Here is a 15,850-nt window from a genome sequence, read left to right as displayed (position 1 = left end):
TTTAAAAATTCATCTGAAAAATGAGAAGTTTTAAAAGACTTTTTAAGTTTACTAGAAGGAGGAATAACAGACATAGCCTTCTTAATGGATTTAGAAACAAAATCTCTTATGTTATCAGGAACACTCTGTGTATTAGATGTTGACGGAACAGCAACAGGTAATGTAACAGTACTAAAGGAAATATTATCTGCATTAGCAAGTTTGTCATGACAAACAGTACAAACAACAGCTGGAGGAACAGATACCAAAAGTTTACAGCAGATACACTTAGCTTTGGTAGCTCCAGCACCAGGCAGGGATATTCCAGAAGTATCTTCTGACTCAGCTTCAACGTGGGACATCTTGCAATATGTAATAGAAAAAAACAACATATAAAGCAAAATTGATCAAATTCCTTAAATGACAGTTTCAGGAATGGGAAAAAAATGCCATAGAACAAGCTTCTAGCAACCAGAAGCACAAAATAATGAGACTTAAATAATGTGGAGACAATAGTGACGCCCATATTTTTTAAGCGCCAAAAAAGACGCCCACATTATTTGGCGCCTAAATGCTTTTGGCGCCAAAATGACGCCACATCCGGAACGCCGACACTTTTGGCGCAAAAAAAAACGCAACTTCCGGCGACACGTATGACGCCGGAAACAGAAAAAAAAATTTGCGCCAAAAAAGTCAGCGCCAAGAATGACGCAATAAAATGAAGCATTTTCAGCCCCCGCGAGCCTAACAGCCCACAGGGAAAAGTCAAATTGATAAGGTAAGAAAAAATGATTTATTCATATGCATTATCCCAAATATGAAACTGACTGTCTGAAATAAGGAATGTTGAACATCCTGAGTCAAGGAAAATAAATGTTTGAATACATATATTTAGAACTTTATATAAACGTGCCCAACCATAGCTTAGAGTGTCACAGAAAATAAGACTTACTTACCCCAGGACACTCATCTACATGTAGTAGAAAGCCAAACCAGTACTGAAACGAGAATCAGTAGAGGAAATGGTATATATAAGAGTATATCGTCGATCTGAAAAGGGAGGTAAGAGATGAATCTCTACGACCGATAACAGAGAACCTATGAAATAGACCCCGTAGAAGGAGATCACTGCATTCAAATAGGCAATACTCTCCTCACATCCCTCGGACATTCACTGCACGCTGAGAGGAAAACCGGGCTCCAACCTGCTGCGGAGCGCATATCAACGTAGAATCTAGCACAAACTTACTTCACCACCTCCATAGGAGGCAAAGTTTGTAAAACTGATTTGTGGGTGTGGTGAGGGGTGTATTTATAGGCATTTTGAGGTTTGGGAAACTTTGCCCCTCCTGGTAGGAATGTATATCCCATACGTCACTAGCTCATGGACTCTTGCTAATTACATGAAAGAAACACAAATTATGCTTACCTGATAATTTCATTTCCATCTGTGGGAGAGTCCACTGCTTCAATCATTACTTGTAACAATTAAGAACCTGGCCACCAGGAGGAGGCAAAGACACTACAGCCAAATACTTAATTACCTCCCCCACTCCCCTCATCCCCCAGTCATTCTGCCAAGGGAACAAGTAACAGTAGGAGAAATATCAAGGTACAAATGGTGCCAAAAGAATAAAATTAAATTTAGGTCCGCCCACCTGAGAAACAGGCGGGAGCAGTGGACTCTACTCCCAAAGATGGAAATTAAATTATCAGGTAAGCATAATTTATGTTTTCCATCTTAATGGGAGGAGAGACCACTGCTTCATTCATTACTTGTGGGAACAAATACCCAAGCTCTAGAGGACACTGAATGAAAAAAACTGGAGGGCAAAAGGAGGCGAACCCTAAACTGAGGGCACCACGGCCTGCAGAACCTCTCTCCCAAAAGCTCCTTCCGCCGAAGCAAAAACATCAAATATGTAAAATTTAGCAAAAGTATGTAAAGAGGACCACATAGCCGCTTTACAAATCTGCTTCATAGAAGCCTCATTCTTAAAGGCCCAAGAAGAGGCCACAGCCCTAGTTGAGTGAGCCGTAATCCTCTGAGGAGGCTTATGTCCCGCTGTCTCGTAGGCCAGATGAATAATGTTTCTCAACCAAAAAGACAGTGAAGTGGAAGAGGCACTCTGCCCCCTGCGCTTCCAAGAATACACAACAAATAAAGACTAAGTCTGTCTAAACTTCTTCGTGAACAAGAAAAAAAGAGTTAGTGCGGTATGCCCCTTTGGTCTGCATATATATCAAGCAGAGTAACATACAATTCTTATCTCCGGGACTTATGACCCAATACGCACTCACCCCAGTCGTGGTACTTCCAACACTGTATTCTAGCATCCGTGTCTTAGGAGTCTGCCATCAGAGGTATTCCAGAGAGCACTGGGGAATCTGTATTCCATACAGACCGAGAGCTTACTCAGCAAACGCATTCACTGCTTCCTCCCAGTGGCACCTCTATCCGAGTTATGGCTTTCGGCCTCGGCTCTGGACGATGACGTATGAAGTGACGTGTGAGGTGACGTGTGAGGTGACGGTAGTCTTCACCCAGAGTTTGCGGTATCACTATGAGGAAAGACGGGATCCTTGAACTGGTAAAGCTTGTAGACAAAACGAAAAAAGGATAGGGTCCCAAGTCTGGTATAGTTTAAATAAAACAGTAGTTTATTGGTAAATATTAAAATCACCAACATAGGCTGGAGGTTACATCAGTACAAAGAGGTTAAAGGGGTGTGTGAGCGTGGCACCAATGGCTTCCATGTTTCGGCGTAAAGCCGTAATCATAGCCTGATCAAACTTCAAGGCCCGAACCACATCCAAATTATGAAGCAACCATTCCTTTGAAGAAGTGGGGTTAGGACACTAGACGGAACTACTATTTTCTGATTGATGATACAATTGGACACAACCTTGGGAAGAAAACCCAATCCAGTGCGAAGAACAGCCTTATCAGCGTGAAATACCAGGTAAGGGGAGGCTCACATTGCAAGCCCGCTAAAGCAGAGACTCTACGAGCCGATGCAATTGCCAGTAGGAATAGGACTTTCCAGGAAAAAAATCTTAATGCCAAGCGCATGCATAGGCTCAAACGGAGCCCTCTGCAAAATCTTTTAAGAACCAAGTTTAAGCTCCAAGGAGGAGCAGAATGTCTAAAAACAGGTCTGATCCTAGACAAAGCCTGAACAAAGGACTGAATATCAGGAATCTCCGCTAGCTTCTTGTGTAACAGTACAGATAAAGCCGAAATCTGTCCCTTTAAGGAACTGGCAGCAATACCCTTATCCAAACTGTCCTGGAGAAAAGCCAAAATCCTGGATACCTTGTGCCAGGGATATCCACGTTCCTCACACCAGGACAAGTAGGTCCTCCACACCTTATGATAGATGCGTCGATTGACCGGCTTCCTGGCCTGAATGAGAGTACCAATCACTCTCCCCGAAAATCCTCTTGGCTAAGACTAGACTTCAATCTCCATGCAGTCAGCCTCAGAGAATCGAGATTTTGGTGTAGAAAAGGACCCTGAACCAGCAGATCTCTGCGACAGGGTAACCTCCATGGAGGAGACGATGACATCCCCACCAGATCCGCAAACCACGTCCTCTGCGGCCACAATGAAGCAATCAGAATAGCCGAAGCTTGCTCCTGCTTGATGCAGGCCACTACTCGAGGAAGAAGAGGCAACGGTGGAAAAATGTAAAGTAGGTTGAACTCCCAGGGCACCACTAAGGCATCTATCAGCTCTGCCTGGGGATCCCTGGACCGTGACCAGTATCTGGGTAGCTTGAAGTTGTCTAGATGCCATGAGGTCTATCTCTGGCATCCCCCATCTGTTGCAGATCCTCAAGAACACCTCGGGATGGAGAGACCATTCTCCTGGATGAAATGATTATCTGCTGAGAAAATCCGCTTCCCAGTTGTCCACACCCGGAATGTGGATCACTGGGAGCGAACAATTGTGGATCTCCACCCATTCCAGAATCCAAGATACCTCCCTCATGGCTAGGGAGCTTCTCGTTCCCACCTGATGGTTTATGTAAGCCACCGAGGTTATGTTGTCCAACTGGAATCTGATAAATCGCTCGTAGTTCCAGAATATTTATCGGTAGACTCAATTCCTCTCGAGACCACCTGCCCTGTGACTTTCTGACACCCAAAACAGCTCCCCATCCTGATAGACTTGCATCCGTGGTCACAATCTCCTAGGATGGTCTCAAGAAGGATGTCCCCTGGGACAGCTGCCCCGGATGGATCCACCAAGAGAGGGACTCCCTTGTTCGGTTATCCAGAGATATCTGTTGGGATAGATCGCCGTTCCATTGTCTCAACATGCACAACTGAAGAAGTCTGAGATGGAACCTGGCATATGGAATTACATCTATGCTGGATACCATGAGCCCAATCACCTCCATGGACCTGGCCACAGACGTCCTTGAGGAAGTCTGAAGGGCAAGACAGTTGGACGCACTCTTGCAACGTCTCTGATCTGTCAAGAATATCTTCATGGCTAAGGTATCTATTATCGTACCCAGGAATTCCACTCTGTTGCTGGGGACCAGGGAAATCTTTCCTTCGTTTACCTTCCATCCATGTGATCGAAGGAGAAGAGCCCCCGAGTGTACCTCCGCGAGACTGCAGGACAGAGCCTGTACCAGGATATCGTCCAGATGAGCCACTGCAATACCTCTGGCTCTCGCTACCGCGAGCAGCGCTCCCAGAACCTTCATAAAGACTCTTGGGGTAGTCGCCAGACTGAACGGTAGGGCCACAAACTGGAAGTGTTGGTCCAGAAATGCAAATCTTAGGAACCTAAATGGATCCTTGTGGATCGGAAAGTGAAGGTAAGCAACCTCAAACTAAGGGCAGAATCGACCTGATCGTCTCCATTTTGAAGGATGGGACTGATAGAAACTTGGTTTAGGCATTTTAGGTCCAGAATTGGGTGAAACGTGCCCTCCTTCTTTGGGACCACGAAAAGGTTTGAATAATACCCCAGAACTCTTTCTGCTAGAGGGACTGGAATGATTACTCCATGAGAGGAGAGATCCCTCACGCATCCTAGGAAGGCGTCTCTCTTGATGATAGGTTTGACAGGAGGAACCTGCCTCTGGATAGATGAGTCTTGAACCCTATCCTGTAACCCTGGGCTACGACCTCGAGAACCCAAAGGTCCTGAACGTCTCTTATCCAGGCCTCCACAAAAAGAGCTGGATCGGGGGCTGCCCCATCCATGCCGATTTTGTCTCGGCAGGCTTCTTGCTCTGCTTGGTCTTGTTTCAAGAGTTAGCTGGCTTCCAAGATCCCTTGGACTGCTCTGACTTTGCGGCAAGATGCTGGTGCTGAGACTTGTCCGCACAAAAGGGATGACAAGTAGACCCCTTAGGCTTATTCTTCTTATCCTGCAGCAGAAAAGCACCCTTGCCCCTGTGACCGTAGATATAAGAGAGTCTAGGCCCGGACCAAAAAGAACCTTCCCCTTAAACGGGAGGAAAAGTAATCTAGACTTGGAAGTCATGTCAGCAGACCACGACTTTAACCACAGAGCCCTACGGGCTAAAACAGAAAAACCTGATGTCTTGGCATTCAGGCGAATAATCTGCATATTTGCATCACAGATGAACGAATGAGCTACCCTTAAGGCCTTAAAGGGACATTAAACACCTGATGAAAATTGCTGAAACCTAGTTTTTCTTATAAATAAAAATAAAATAATCACTGCTGTTTATTTTTATCTGTTTCTCTTACCCCAAGCTTTTGAAAGGGATTGTTTTGAAATACAGTGTTGAGGCAGTGCTTGATTTCCTATGTAAGCTGCCATATTGTAGCGTGCGTTACAGAGGCACAGTAGTCACATGACACAGCATATTGGTTGTTACATACAGTACTACTTAGAGAAATAACATTTGCCTGCAGCGTGTGAGCTGCAGTGTTTGAATACACATTTATTTCTCAGTCAGGGTGTAAATAGATGTAATTTCCCAGTCTACGTATATAATATACGTTATGCAGCAGGATTCAAATAAAATGCTAAGTACAGTACTTCTGTTTAACTACCACCCACAGTTTTATTTTTTATTTTATTTTTTACTTCCCACAAGTTTTATGCTCTAAGCAGAGCGGTACAGGCAGTTATCACTGTCAATTACTGACATGCTCCGGAGGGGGAGAGGGAGGAGGAAGCTCTCACAGAACGGAACGCTGTGAAGTTTATGCAGAAGATTAGGACTAGAAGTCGTGGATAAAGATTATCCACAGAAGGAATGCATATAGCACTCTTATGCCCAGACTCTGAAATATGCTGTATTCTGTGTATTAAAACATAACTTTTAATTCAGTCTTTAAAATAAACAATACAACAAAACATCCATACATTTTAAAATTTCTACTCTGTTGATCAAAAAGTTCAAGTTTCAGAAGGTGGAGTTGGTCCATTAATAATGGCCTTATTCACAATACATGCCTCCACATCTTCTACAATCAATATTAAGATTTGCGCTAATATTGATCAAGCTTATAATATGTGTGTGTATAACTAGTAGATCTCCTCCACTGGTTGTTTGCTTCGTTACTATATATTCACGTCCAGTCTACCACTTCTGATCCTAACGGTATATGTCCTTATAGTTTAGGAACATTTATTATATAGGTTTTAATCTGTGTCGAAAGTGGTGGGCTTAATATAGTATCTTCTATATGTCTATGGTTAAGATATATCAAAATGGAGGACAAGGGGGGAATGGGTAGTTAGACTTGTGTTTCGCAATATGTAATTGGTATACAATAAATCACTTCCCTTCGCTTTGATCTAGGATGATCATTTCATATGTTATGTTGTGCTTATACTCATGTCTACTTAGATCAATTATACTAGCTAATGAACCAATAGTAGTGTATTGCTCATGCTGCAAGTTATGATTATAAATAATAATAAAAGATTAGTCAGCTTTAGAGCCTTGTTCCCATCCTGGATCTCCTTTATAGAATGCTCCTCCGAAATCAGAGCAGACAAGGATCCCATCCAAAAGATCCTTAAAGAAGAAAATATCCCACAGTGGAATATTTATTCCTGACTAAGGTGGACATAGTGCCAAATATCACACTATAAAAAAGGATTGAAGAAGGGCTGCAAATACAAAAAAGTATAAAAAGATTGCACCTTAAAATATAAAAGGAGCTAAAATAGAAATGAATCAGGAGATATACATCCTGAAAATAAAACTGCATTGACATACTTGATTATGACAAAAATAAGCAGCTCAGCCCTTATTTCTGTATATCCTTTAGCTGCCATCAAATAAAAAAACTAAAACTAAATTTATGCTTACCTGATAAATATCTTTCTTTCCAGATGTGGTGAGTCCACGGCATCCTCAATTACTGTTGGGAATATCACTCCTGACCAGAGGAGGCTGCAAAGAGCACCTACAGCAAAGCTGTTAAGTATCCCTCCCCTTCCCACAATACCGTTATTCGACTGAAAGAAATTGGAGAAAAGGAGAAATACAAGTTGTAGAGGTGTCTGAGGTTTAGTAAAAAAAAAAAACAGCTGTCTTTAAAATACAGGGTTGGGCCGTGGACTCACCATATCAGGAAATAAATTTATCAGGTAAGCATAAATTTTGTTTTCTTTCCTAAGATATGGCCACGGCGTCCTCAATTACTGTTGGGAACCAATACCCAAGCTAAAGGACATGGAGGACTAGGGAGGGCCAAGACAGGTAGACCTGAACAGAAGGCACCACTGCTTGCAGAACCTTTCTCCCAAAAGAAGCCTCAGCCGAGGCGAAAGAATCAAACTAATATAATTTGAAAAAAGTATGCAATGACGACCTAGTAGCAGCCTTGCACATCTGCTCAACAGAAGCTTAATTCTTGAAAGCCCCAGAAGAAGAAACAGCCCTAGTAGAATGAGCTGTGATTCTCTCAGGAGGCTGCTGCTCACCTCCTCCTTGCACTGAATGCAAAGAGAATGACTGGGGATTGTGAGAAGGGGAGGGATACTTAACAGCTTTGTTGTAGGTGCTCTTTGCTTCCTCCTGCTGGCCAGGATTGATATTCCCAACAGTAATTGAGGACGCAGTGGACTCACCATATCTTAGGAAAGAAACCCAGGCATTATCAGGACAATAAATCCTGAAAAGTAAACTGCAGGGACATAAGTATATTAGGAGCAACTCAGCCCTAAATATCCTTAGGAACATGGATTAGCAGCTGCCACCAGATGGCAGGCAAATACAAGAAACACTGTATGTATTAGAAAATAAGTTCAGAAGTGTTCTGAAGAAAAAAACGTTTAATAAAACATTTGATTGACATAATAAGTGTCTATTTTTTTATAAAATATACAGTACATGCATCCTTAGGAGGCTAAGCTTTGTTATAAGAGACTCAGCTAAACATGCGCTCAGATCGCACCACTGGTTGCGATAAGATCAAAAATGGTGCCAATATTTATACGCCGTCAGCGGATCCTGAGAGGAGCAGAAAAATAAAGCTCAACCCAAACAGCATAAATCTACTGAGCGTCCCAAAGCACAAATTGTCTGAGTATTATTTAGCAGACAATATGCAGGAAAAAATCCGCCAACAATGGCGGTCACCTCCTTAACGGGAAGCTAATACCCGATAACAAGAAGGAGAAGTCAGATAGGCATAACAGCCTGAGTTCATGTAATAGGCACCAACTACCAAAGTCTATGCAGGCAATTATGGTCACTTATTTTCTGTATTAGCAGAGTAACAGGCACCAACTGCCGTAGTCCATGCAGGCAATAACAGCGCTTACTTTCTGTATATGCCAAGTGTGCCATAAACCAACTGAACCCTCTACAAGAGGGAATTAGCAAGTACATACAGTGCCCCTTTGACACATTAAACCTCCGTTTAAACAGACCGTGTAGGGAAAAGAATGGGAATTATAGCTGACCACCAAAGCAGTATCCCACACCCTTAAAGCCTAGGCTTAGCTAAAATTTGCCCAGCAATGGAAGCAGCAAAATCTCTTCACAGGCATAAACCCTGATAGCTGCTTAGCCGCAAATATCCCACAGTGGATATATAAAATTAGAATAAATACCTTCTGAGGGTAGTAGGCAACAGGTCTCTGTCCTAAGAAATATGAATAAAAGGACTTACCCTAAAGGATCTTCTGCTGTGGAGCAAGCACAGCAGCTACCAGTCTGATAAACTCACTTGACCGCTAACAGGGACCTGTAGAAAAAGAAAGAACAGAGTAACCAACCCTGGCTGTCTATAAAGGGGTAGCAATAATGTTAGAAATAAAGCAAAGACAACCTCGCCACTTTCTAACTGCTTATAGCCACCACTACTCTTTCTAAAGAGATTGACATGGACACAGCATAACCCCAATCCTTGCTTGCGGGGAAAAGCACCCATAAAAGGATTAACTATCTTCAGACACTAACTTTGCACATCCTCCATTGACAGAGGCAAAGAGAATGACTGGAGATTATCGGTAAGGGAAGTTACACTTAACAGCTATGCTGGGGTGCTCTTTGCCTCCTCCTGCTGGCCAGGAGTTGAATATCCCACTAGCAATTGGAATGATGATGTTGTGGACTCTCCATGCCATAGAAAAAAAAAGTAGTACAGCAAGTTAAAAAAGATAAATTACTCTCACTTTTTCCTATGTCCTATTTAGAAAATGGTACTTTAATCTTTATTACATTTTGGGTTTTTTATAAGATAGTAAAGAATCTCTGCCTTATATATACACATGATAGAAACTTAATGACTACAAGGTTCTGCTAATCAGGAAAACAGCAAATGTCTTTATTTACAATGAAAAATGAATGGCAGAGTCTTTGCTTTTAAAGGACCACTAAACCTAGATTGTAAACTACATGATTTTGAACCTTCATATCGGAGAATAATTTTGCTATGAAAACTGCAGCTTTATTTTGTCAAATTAGAATATTGTTTTATGTTTGTTCATTTCACTGATTTCCCTGTCACATGCACAGTTGAGAGAGACTGGGAAGCCTGCTCTTATCTCTTCCCTTAAGGTGGTTTAGCACTGAAACATTTTATACATTGTTGAAATGTCAAGTTTAATGGATTTTTTAATAAATTTTTAATACATTTTGAGAGTTGATAACGTTTAAGTCTTCCTTCAAATTTCTACTGACCTGCTTTAACTGTTCTCTTAACCGCTCCTCTGTGACCCCAAGAGCTCTCATACCCCTTGCACGGCATGCAGCCTGTAGTTCTTTCACATTCAGAGAATCCACGCCTTCCTCTGCAATTAGCTACAAAACATTATTTAAAAAAAAAAAAAGTTATTACACGTGCAAATAAACAATAATAATAAATAATAATAGTTTCCGTGAAAATGCCGATAACGATAGTATTAGATATGGGAAGTTAGGGAAACATTTACAAAACAAAAACATAATTTATGCTTACCGTGGACTGGATCTTGTGGTGTATCCAGTCCACTGATCATCCATTACTTGTGGGATATTCTCCTTCCCAACAGGAAGCTGCAAGAGGACCACCCACAGCTCCTCCTCTCTCTGCCAGTCATTCGACCGAAGACAAGCAACAGAAAGGGGAAACCATAGGGTGCAGTGGTGACTGAAGTTTAAAAATAAAATATACCTGCCTTAAAATGACAGGGCGGGCCGTGGACTGGATACACCACAAGAGAAATAAATTTATCAGGTAAGCATAACTAATGTTTTCTCTTGTAAGGTGTATCCAGTCCACGGATCATCCATTACTTGTGGGATACCAATACCAAAGCTATAGGACACGGATGAAGGGAGGGACAAGGCAGGCGCTTAAACGGAAGGTACCACTGCCTGCAAAACCTCTCTCCCAAAAATAGCCTCCGAAGAAGCAAAAGTATCAAATTTATAGAACTTTGAAAAAGTATGAAGAGAAGACCAAGTTGCCGCCTTACAAATCTGTTCAACAGAAGCCTCATTCTTAAAAGCCCATGTGGAAGCTACCGCTCTAGTAGAATGAGCTGTAATCCTTTCAGTAGGCTGCTGGCCAGCAGTCTCATAAGCTAAGCGTATTATACTCCTTAGCCAAAACGAAAGAGAAGTTGCCGAAGCCTTTTGGCCTCTCCTCTGTCCAGAGTAGACAACAAACAATGCAGATGTTTGACGAAAATCTTTAGTAGCCTGTAAATAAAACTTTAAAGCACGAACCACGTCAAGATTGTGTAATAAACGTTCCTTCTTTGAAGAAGGATTAGGACACAGTGACGGAACAACAATCTCCTGATTGATATTCTTATTAGATACCACCTTAGGTAAAAACCCAGGTTTGGTACGCAAAACTACCTTATCTGCATGGAAGATCAGATAAGGGGAAATCACACTGTAAGGCAGATAACTCAGAAACTCTACGAGCCGAGGAGATAGCTACCAAAAACAGAACTTTTCAAGATAAAAGCTTGATATCTATGGAATGCAAGGGTTCAAACGGAACCCCTTGAACAACTTTAAGAACTAAATTTAAACTCCATGGCGGAGCAACAGGTTTAAACACAGGCTTGATTCTAACTAAAGCCTGACAAAATGCCTGAACGTCTGGAACATCCACCAGACGCTTGTGCAAAAGAATAGACAAAGCAGAAATCTGTAACTTTAAGGAACTCGCTGACAAACCTTTCTCCAATCCATCTTGGAGAAAAGACAATATCCTAGGAATCCTGACCTTAATCCATGAGTAACCTTTGGATTCACACCAATGAAGATATTTACACCATATCTTATGATAGATTTTCCTGGTGACAGGCTTCCCTGCCTGAATTAAGGTATCAATGACTGACTCGGAGAAGCCACGCTTTGATAAAATCAAGCGTTCAATCTCCAGGCAGTCAGTCGCAGAGAAATTAGATTTGGATGGTTGAAAGGACCCTGAAGTAGAAGGTCCTGTCTTAGAGGCAGAGTCCATGGTGGAAAGGATGACATGTCCACCTGCTCTCTCCTGTTTGATCTTGGCAATCAAACGAGGGAGCAGAGGAAACGGTGGAAACACATAAGCCAGGTTGAAGGACCAAGGCGCTGCTAGAGCATCTATCAGCGCTGCCTTGGGATCCCTGGACCTGGACCCGTAACAAGGAAGCTTGTCGTTCTGGCGAGACGCCATGAGATCCAGTTCTGGTTTGCCCCAACGTTGAATCAACTGTGCAAACACCTCCGGATGAAGCTCCCACTCCCCCGGATGAAAGGTCTGTCGACTTAGAAAATCTGCCTCCCAGTTCTCTACTCCTGGAATATGGATAGCCGATAGGTGGCAAGAGTGAATCTCTGCCCAACAAATTATCTTTGAAACCTCCAACATCGCTAGGGAACTCCTTGTTCCCCCTTGATGGTTGATGTAAGCTACAGTCGTGATGTTGTCCGACTGAAATCTGATGAACCTCATTGTCGCTAGCTGAGGCCAAGCCTGAAGAGCATTGAATATCGCTCTTAGTTCCAGAATGTTTATCGGGAGAAGAACCTCCTCCTGAGTCCACGATCCCTGAGCCTTCAGGGAGTTCCAGACTGCCACCCAGCCCAGAAGGCTGGCATCTGTAGTTACTATTGTCCAATCTGGCCTGCGAAAGGTCATACCTTTGGACAGATGGACCCGAGATAGCCACCAGAGAAGAGAATCCCTGGTCTCTTGATCCAGATTTAGTAGAGGGGACAAATCTGTGTAATTCCCATTCCACTGACTGAGCATGCAGAGTTGCAGCGGTCTGAGATGTAAGCGGGCAAACGGAACTATGTCCATTACTGCTACCATTAAGCCGATTACTTCCATACACTGAGCCACCGAAGGGCGAGAAGTAGAATAAAGAACACGGCAAGAATTTAGAAAAGTTTTGATAACCTGGCCTCTGTCAGGTAAATCCTCATTTCTACAGAATCTATCAGAGTTCCCAGAAAGGAAACCCTTGTGAGAGGGGATAGAGAACTCTTCTTTTCATTCACCTTCCACCCATGCGACCTCAGGAATGCCAGAACGATGTCCATATGAGACTTGGCAATTTGGAAATTTGACGCCTGTATCAGAATGTCGTCTAAGTAAGGGGCTACTGCTATGCCCCGCGGCCTTAGGACCGCCAGAAGTGACCCCAGAACCTTCGTAAAGATTCTTGGAGCTGTAGCTAACCCAAAGGGAAGAGCCACAAACTGGTAATGCCTGTCTAGGAAGGCAAACCTGAGAAACCGATGATGATCTTTGTGTATCGGAATGTGAAGATAAGCATCCTTTAAGTCCACAGTAGTCATGTATTGACCCTCCTGGATCATAGGTAGGATGGTTCAAATAGTCTCCATCTTGAATGATGGGACCCTGAGAAATTTGTTTAGGATCTTGAGATCTAATATTGGTCTGAAGGTTCCCTCTTTTTTGGGAACCACAAATAGATTTGAATAGAAACCTTGACCCTGTTCCTCCTTTGGAACTGGGTGGATCACTCCCATAACTTGGAGGTCTTGAACACAATGTAAGAATGCCTCTCTCTTTATCTGATTTGCAGATAATTGTGAAAGGTGAAACCTCCCTTTTGGAGGGGAAGCTCTGAAGTCCAGAAGATATCCCTGGGACACAATTCCCAACGCCCAGGGATCCTGGACATCTCTTGCCCAAACCTGGGCGAAGAGAGAAAGTCTGCCCCCTACTAGATCCGTTACCGGATCGGGGGCCAATCCTTCATGCTGTCTTAGAGGCAGCAGCAGGTTTCTTGGCCTGCTTACCTTTGTTCCAAGTCTGGTTAGGTCTCCAGACCGGCTTGGACTGGGCAAAATTTCCCTCTTGTTTGTATTAGAGGAAGTTGATGCCGCACTCGTCTTAAAGTTTCGAAAGGCACGAAACTTAGTTTGTTTGGTCCTTAACTTGTTAGACCTACCCTGAGGAAGGGCATGACCTTTTCCTCCAGTAATATCAGAAATGATCTCCTTCAATCCAGGCCCGAATAGGGTCTGCCCCTTGAAAGGAATATTAAGAAGCTTAGACTTTGAAGTAACGTCAGCTGACCATGATTTAAGCCATAGCGCCCTACGTGCCTGAATAGCAAAACCAGAATTCTTAGCCGTTAGTTTAGTTAAATGAACAATGGCATCAGAAACAAATGAATTGTCTAGCTTAAGTGCTCTAAGCTTGTCAAGTATATCATCCAATGGGGTCTCTACCGGTAAGGCCTCTTCCAGAGACTCAAACCAGAAGGCCGCAGCAGCAGTGACCGGGGCAATGCATGCAAGAGGCTGTAGAATAAAACCTTGTTGAATAAACATTTTCTTAAGGTAACCCTCTAACTTTTTATCCATTGGATCTAAGAAAGCACAACTGTCCTCGACAGGGATAGTAGTACGCTTAGCTAGAGTAGAAACTGCTCCCTCCACCTTAGGGACCGTTTGCCATAAGTCCGTGTGGCAGAATCTATGGGAAACATTTTCTTAAAGACAGGAGGGGGAGAGAATGGAACACCTGGTCTATCCCATTCCTTAGTAATAATCTCTGAAAACCTTTTAGGTATTGGAAAAACAGTGTCCAATCTGCACATTTTCTCTGGCACTATAATGGTGTCACAGTCATTCAGAGCAGCTAAAACCTCCCTGAGCAACACACGGAGGTGTTCAAGCTTAAATTGAAATGTTGACATATCAGAATCAGGTTGAAGCATCTTCCCTGAGTCAGAAAAATCACCCACCGAAAGAAGCTCTCCTTCCTCAGCTTCTGCATATTGTGAGGGGGTATCAGACATAGCTACTAAAGCGTCAGAGTGCTCTGTATTCCTTCTAACACCAGAGCCGTCTCGTTGTCCTCATAACCCAGGTAGTCTGGATAATACAGCTGAAAGGGTATTATCCATGACTGCCGCCATGTCTTGTAAAGTAAACGCCATGGGCGCGCAAGATGTACTTGGCGCCTCTTGAGCGGGAGTCCCTTGAGCGGGAGTTAAAGGTTCTGACACGTGAGGCGAGTTAGTCGGAATTACTTCCCCCTTGTCAGTTTCCTCTGGTGATAAATCTTTTAAAGACAGAATATGGTCTTTATAACTTAAAGTGAAATCAGTACATTTGGTACATTCTAAGAGAGGGTTCCACCATGGCTTCTAAACATAATGAACAAGGATTTGAACAGGTTTCTTCTATGTCAGACATGTTTAAACAGACTAGCAAAGAGACCAGCAAGCTTGGAAAATACTTTAATGAAAGTAAACAAGCAAAAAATAAAAACGGTACTGTGCCTTTAAGAAATATAAAAAAGGTCAGAATTTGAAAAACAGTGATAAAAAGCAGTAAATCAAACGCAATTTTTACAGTGTGTATAATAGGCTAACAGAGCATTGCACCCACTTGCAAATGGATGATTAACCCCTTAGTTTCAAAAACGGATTAAAAAAACAAAATAAACATTTTTTTAACAGTCACAACAAACTGCCACAGCTCTGCTGTGGCCCTACCTTCCCATACAATCGATTTTGGAAAGCACAAAAACCCTTCAGATAGGTCCTAAGCATTCAGGGGACTCCTTCAGGGAAACTGGATGTCTCAGGCTGCAAAATCTAATGCGCATTTAGGCGCGAAATTAGGCCCCTCCCACTTATGTATTCACAGTGAGAGGCCAAACAAAGCTATCCCTAGACAAAAATTAGCCAGCCATGTGGAAAAAACTAAGCCCCAATAAAGTTTTATCACCAATATGCATATAAAAAACGTTTAAGCACTTCCAGCAAACGTTTTATATGTCAGAAATGTGAAAAATAATAAGAGTATTACCTCTAACAGCAAGCACGATACTAGTTTTTGTTAAATCACTGTAATCAGGCTTACCTCAGATAAATCCGGTATTAACAGCATTTTCTAGCATTTACATTTCTCTAGAAAAATTTAAACTGCACATACCTCAT

At 42.7% G+C, this 15,850-nt stretch overlaps 1 protein-coding gene across 2 annotated transcripts in view; it reads right to left on the bottom strand.

Annotated features, from left to right (window-relative positions):
* The window catches only part of LETM1 (leucine zipper and EF-hand containing transmembrane protein 1), a 164,484-nt gene that overhangs the window by 85,790 nt on the left and 62,844 nt on the right, over positions 1 to 15,850 (bottom strand). For both annotated transcript variants that reach the window (XM_053704219.1, XM_053704220.1), the window contains exon 7: positions 10,122 to 10,241. In XM_053704219.1, coding sequence (XP_053560194.1) covers positions 10,122 to 10,241 — 120 coding nt within the window. The remainder of the gene's footprint in view (positions 1 to 10,121; positions 10,242 to 15,850) is intronic.

Source organism: Bombina bombina, chromosome 2 (assembly GCF_027579735.1).
Source record: "Bombina bombina isolate aBomBom1 chromosome 2, aBomBom1.pri, whole genome shotgun sequence".
Lineage (NCBI taxonomy): Eukaryota > Metazoa > Chordata > Amphibia > Anura > Bombinatoridae > Bombina > Bombina bombina.
The sequence above is the reverse complement of the archived record's forward strand: the minus strand, read 5'-3'. Positions and strand labels throughout refer to the sequence as shown.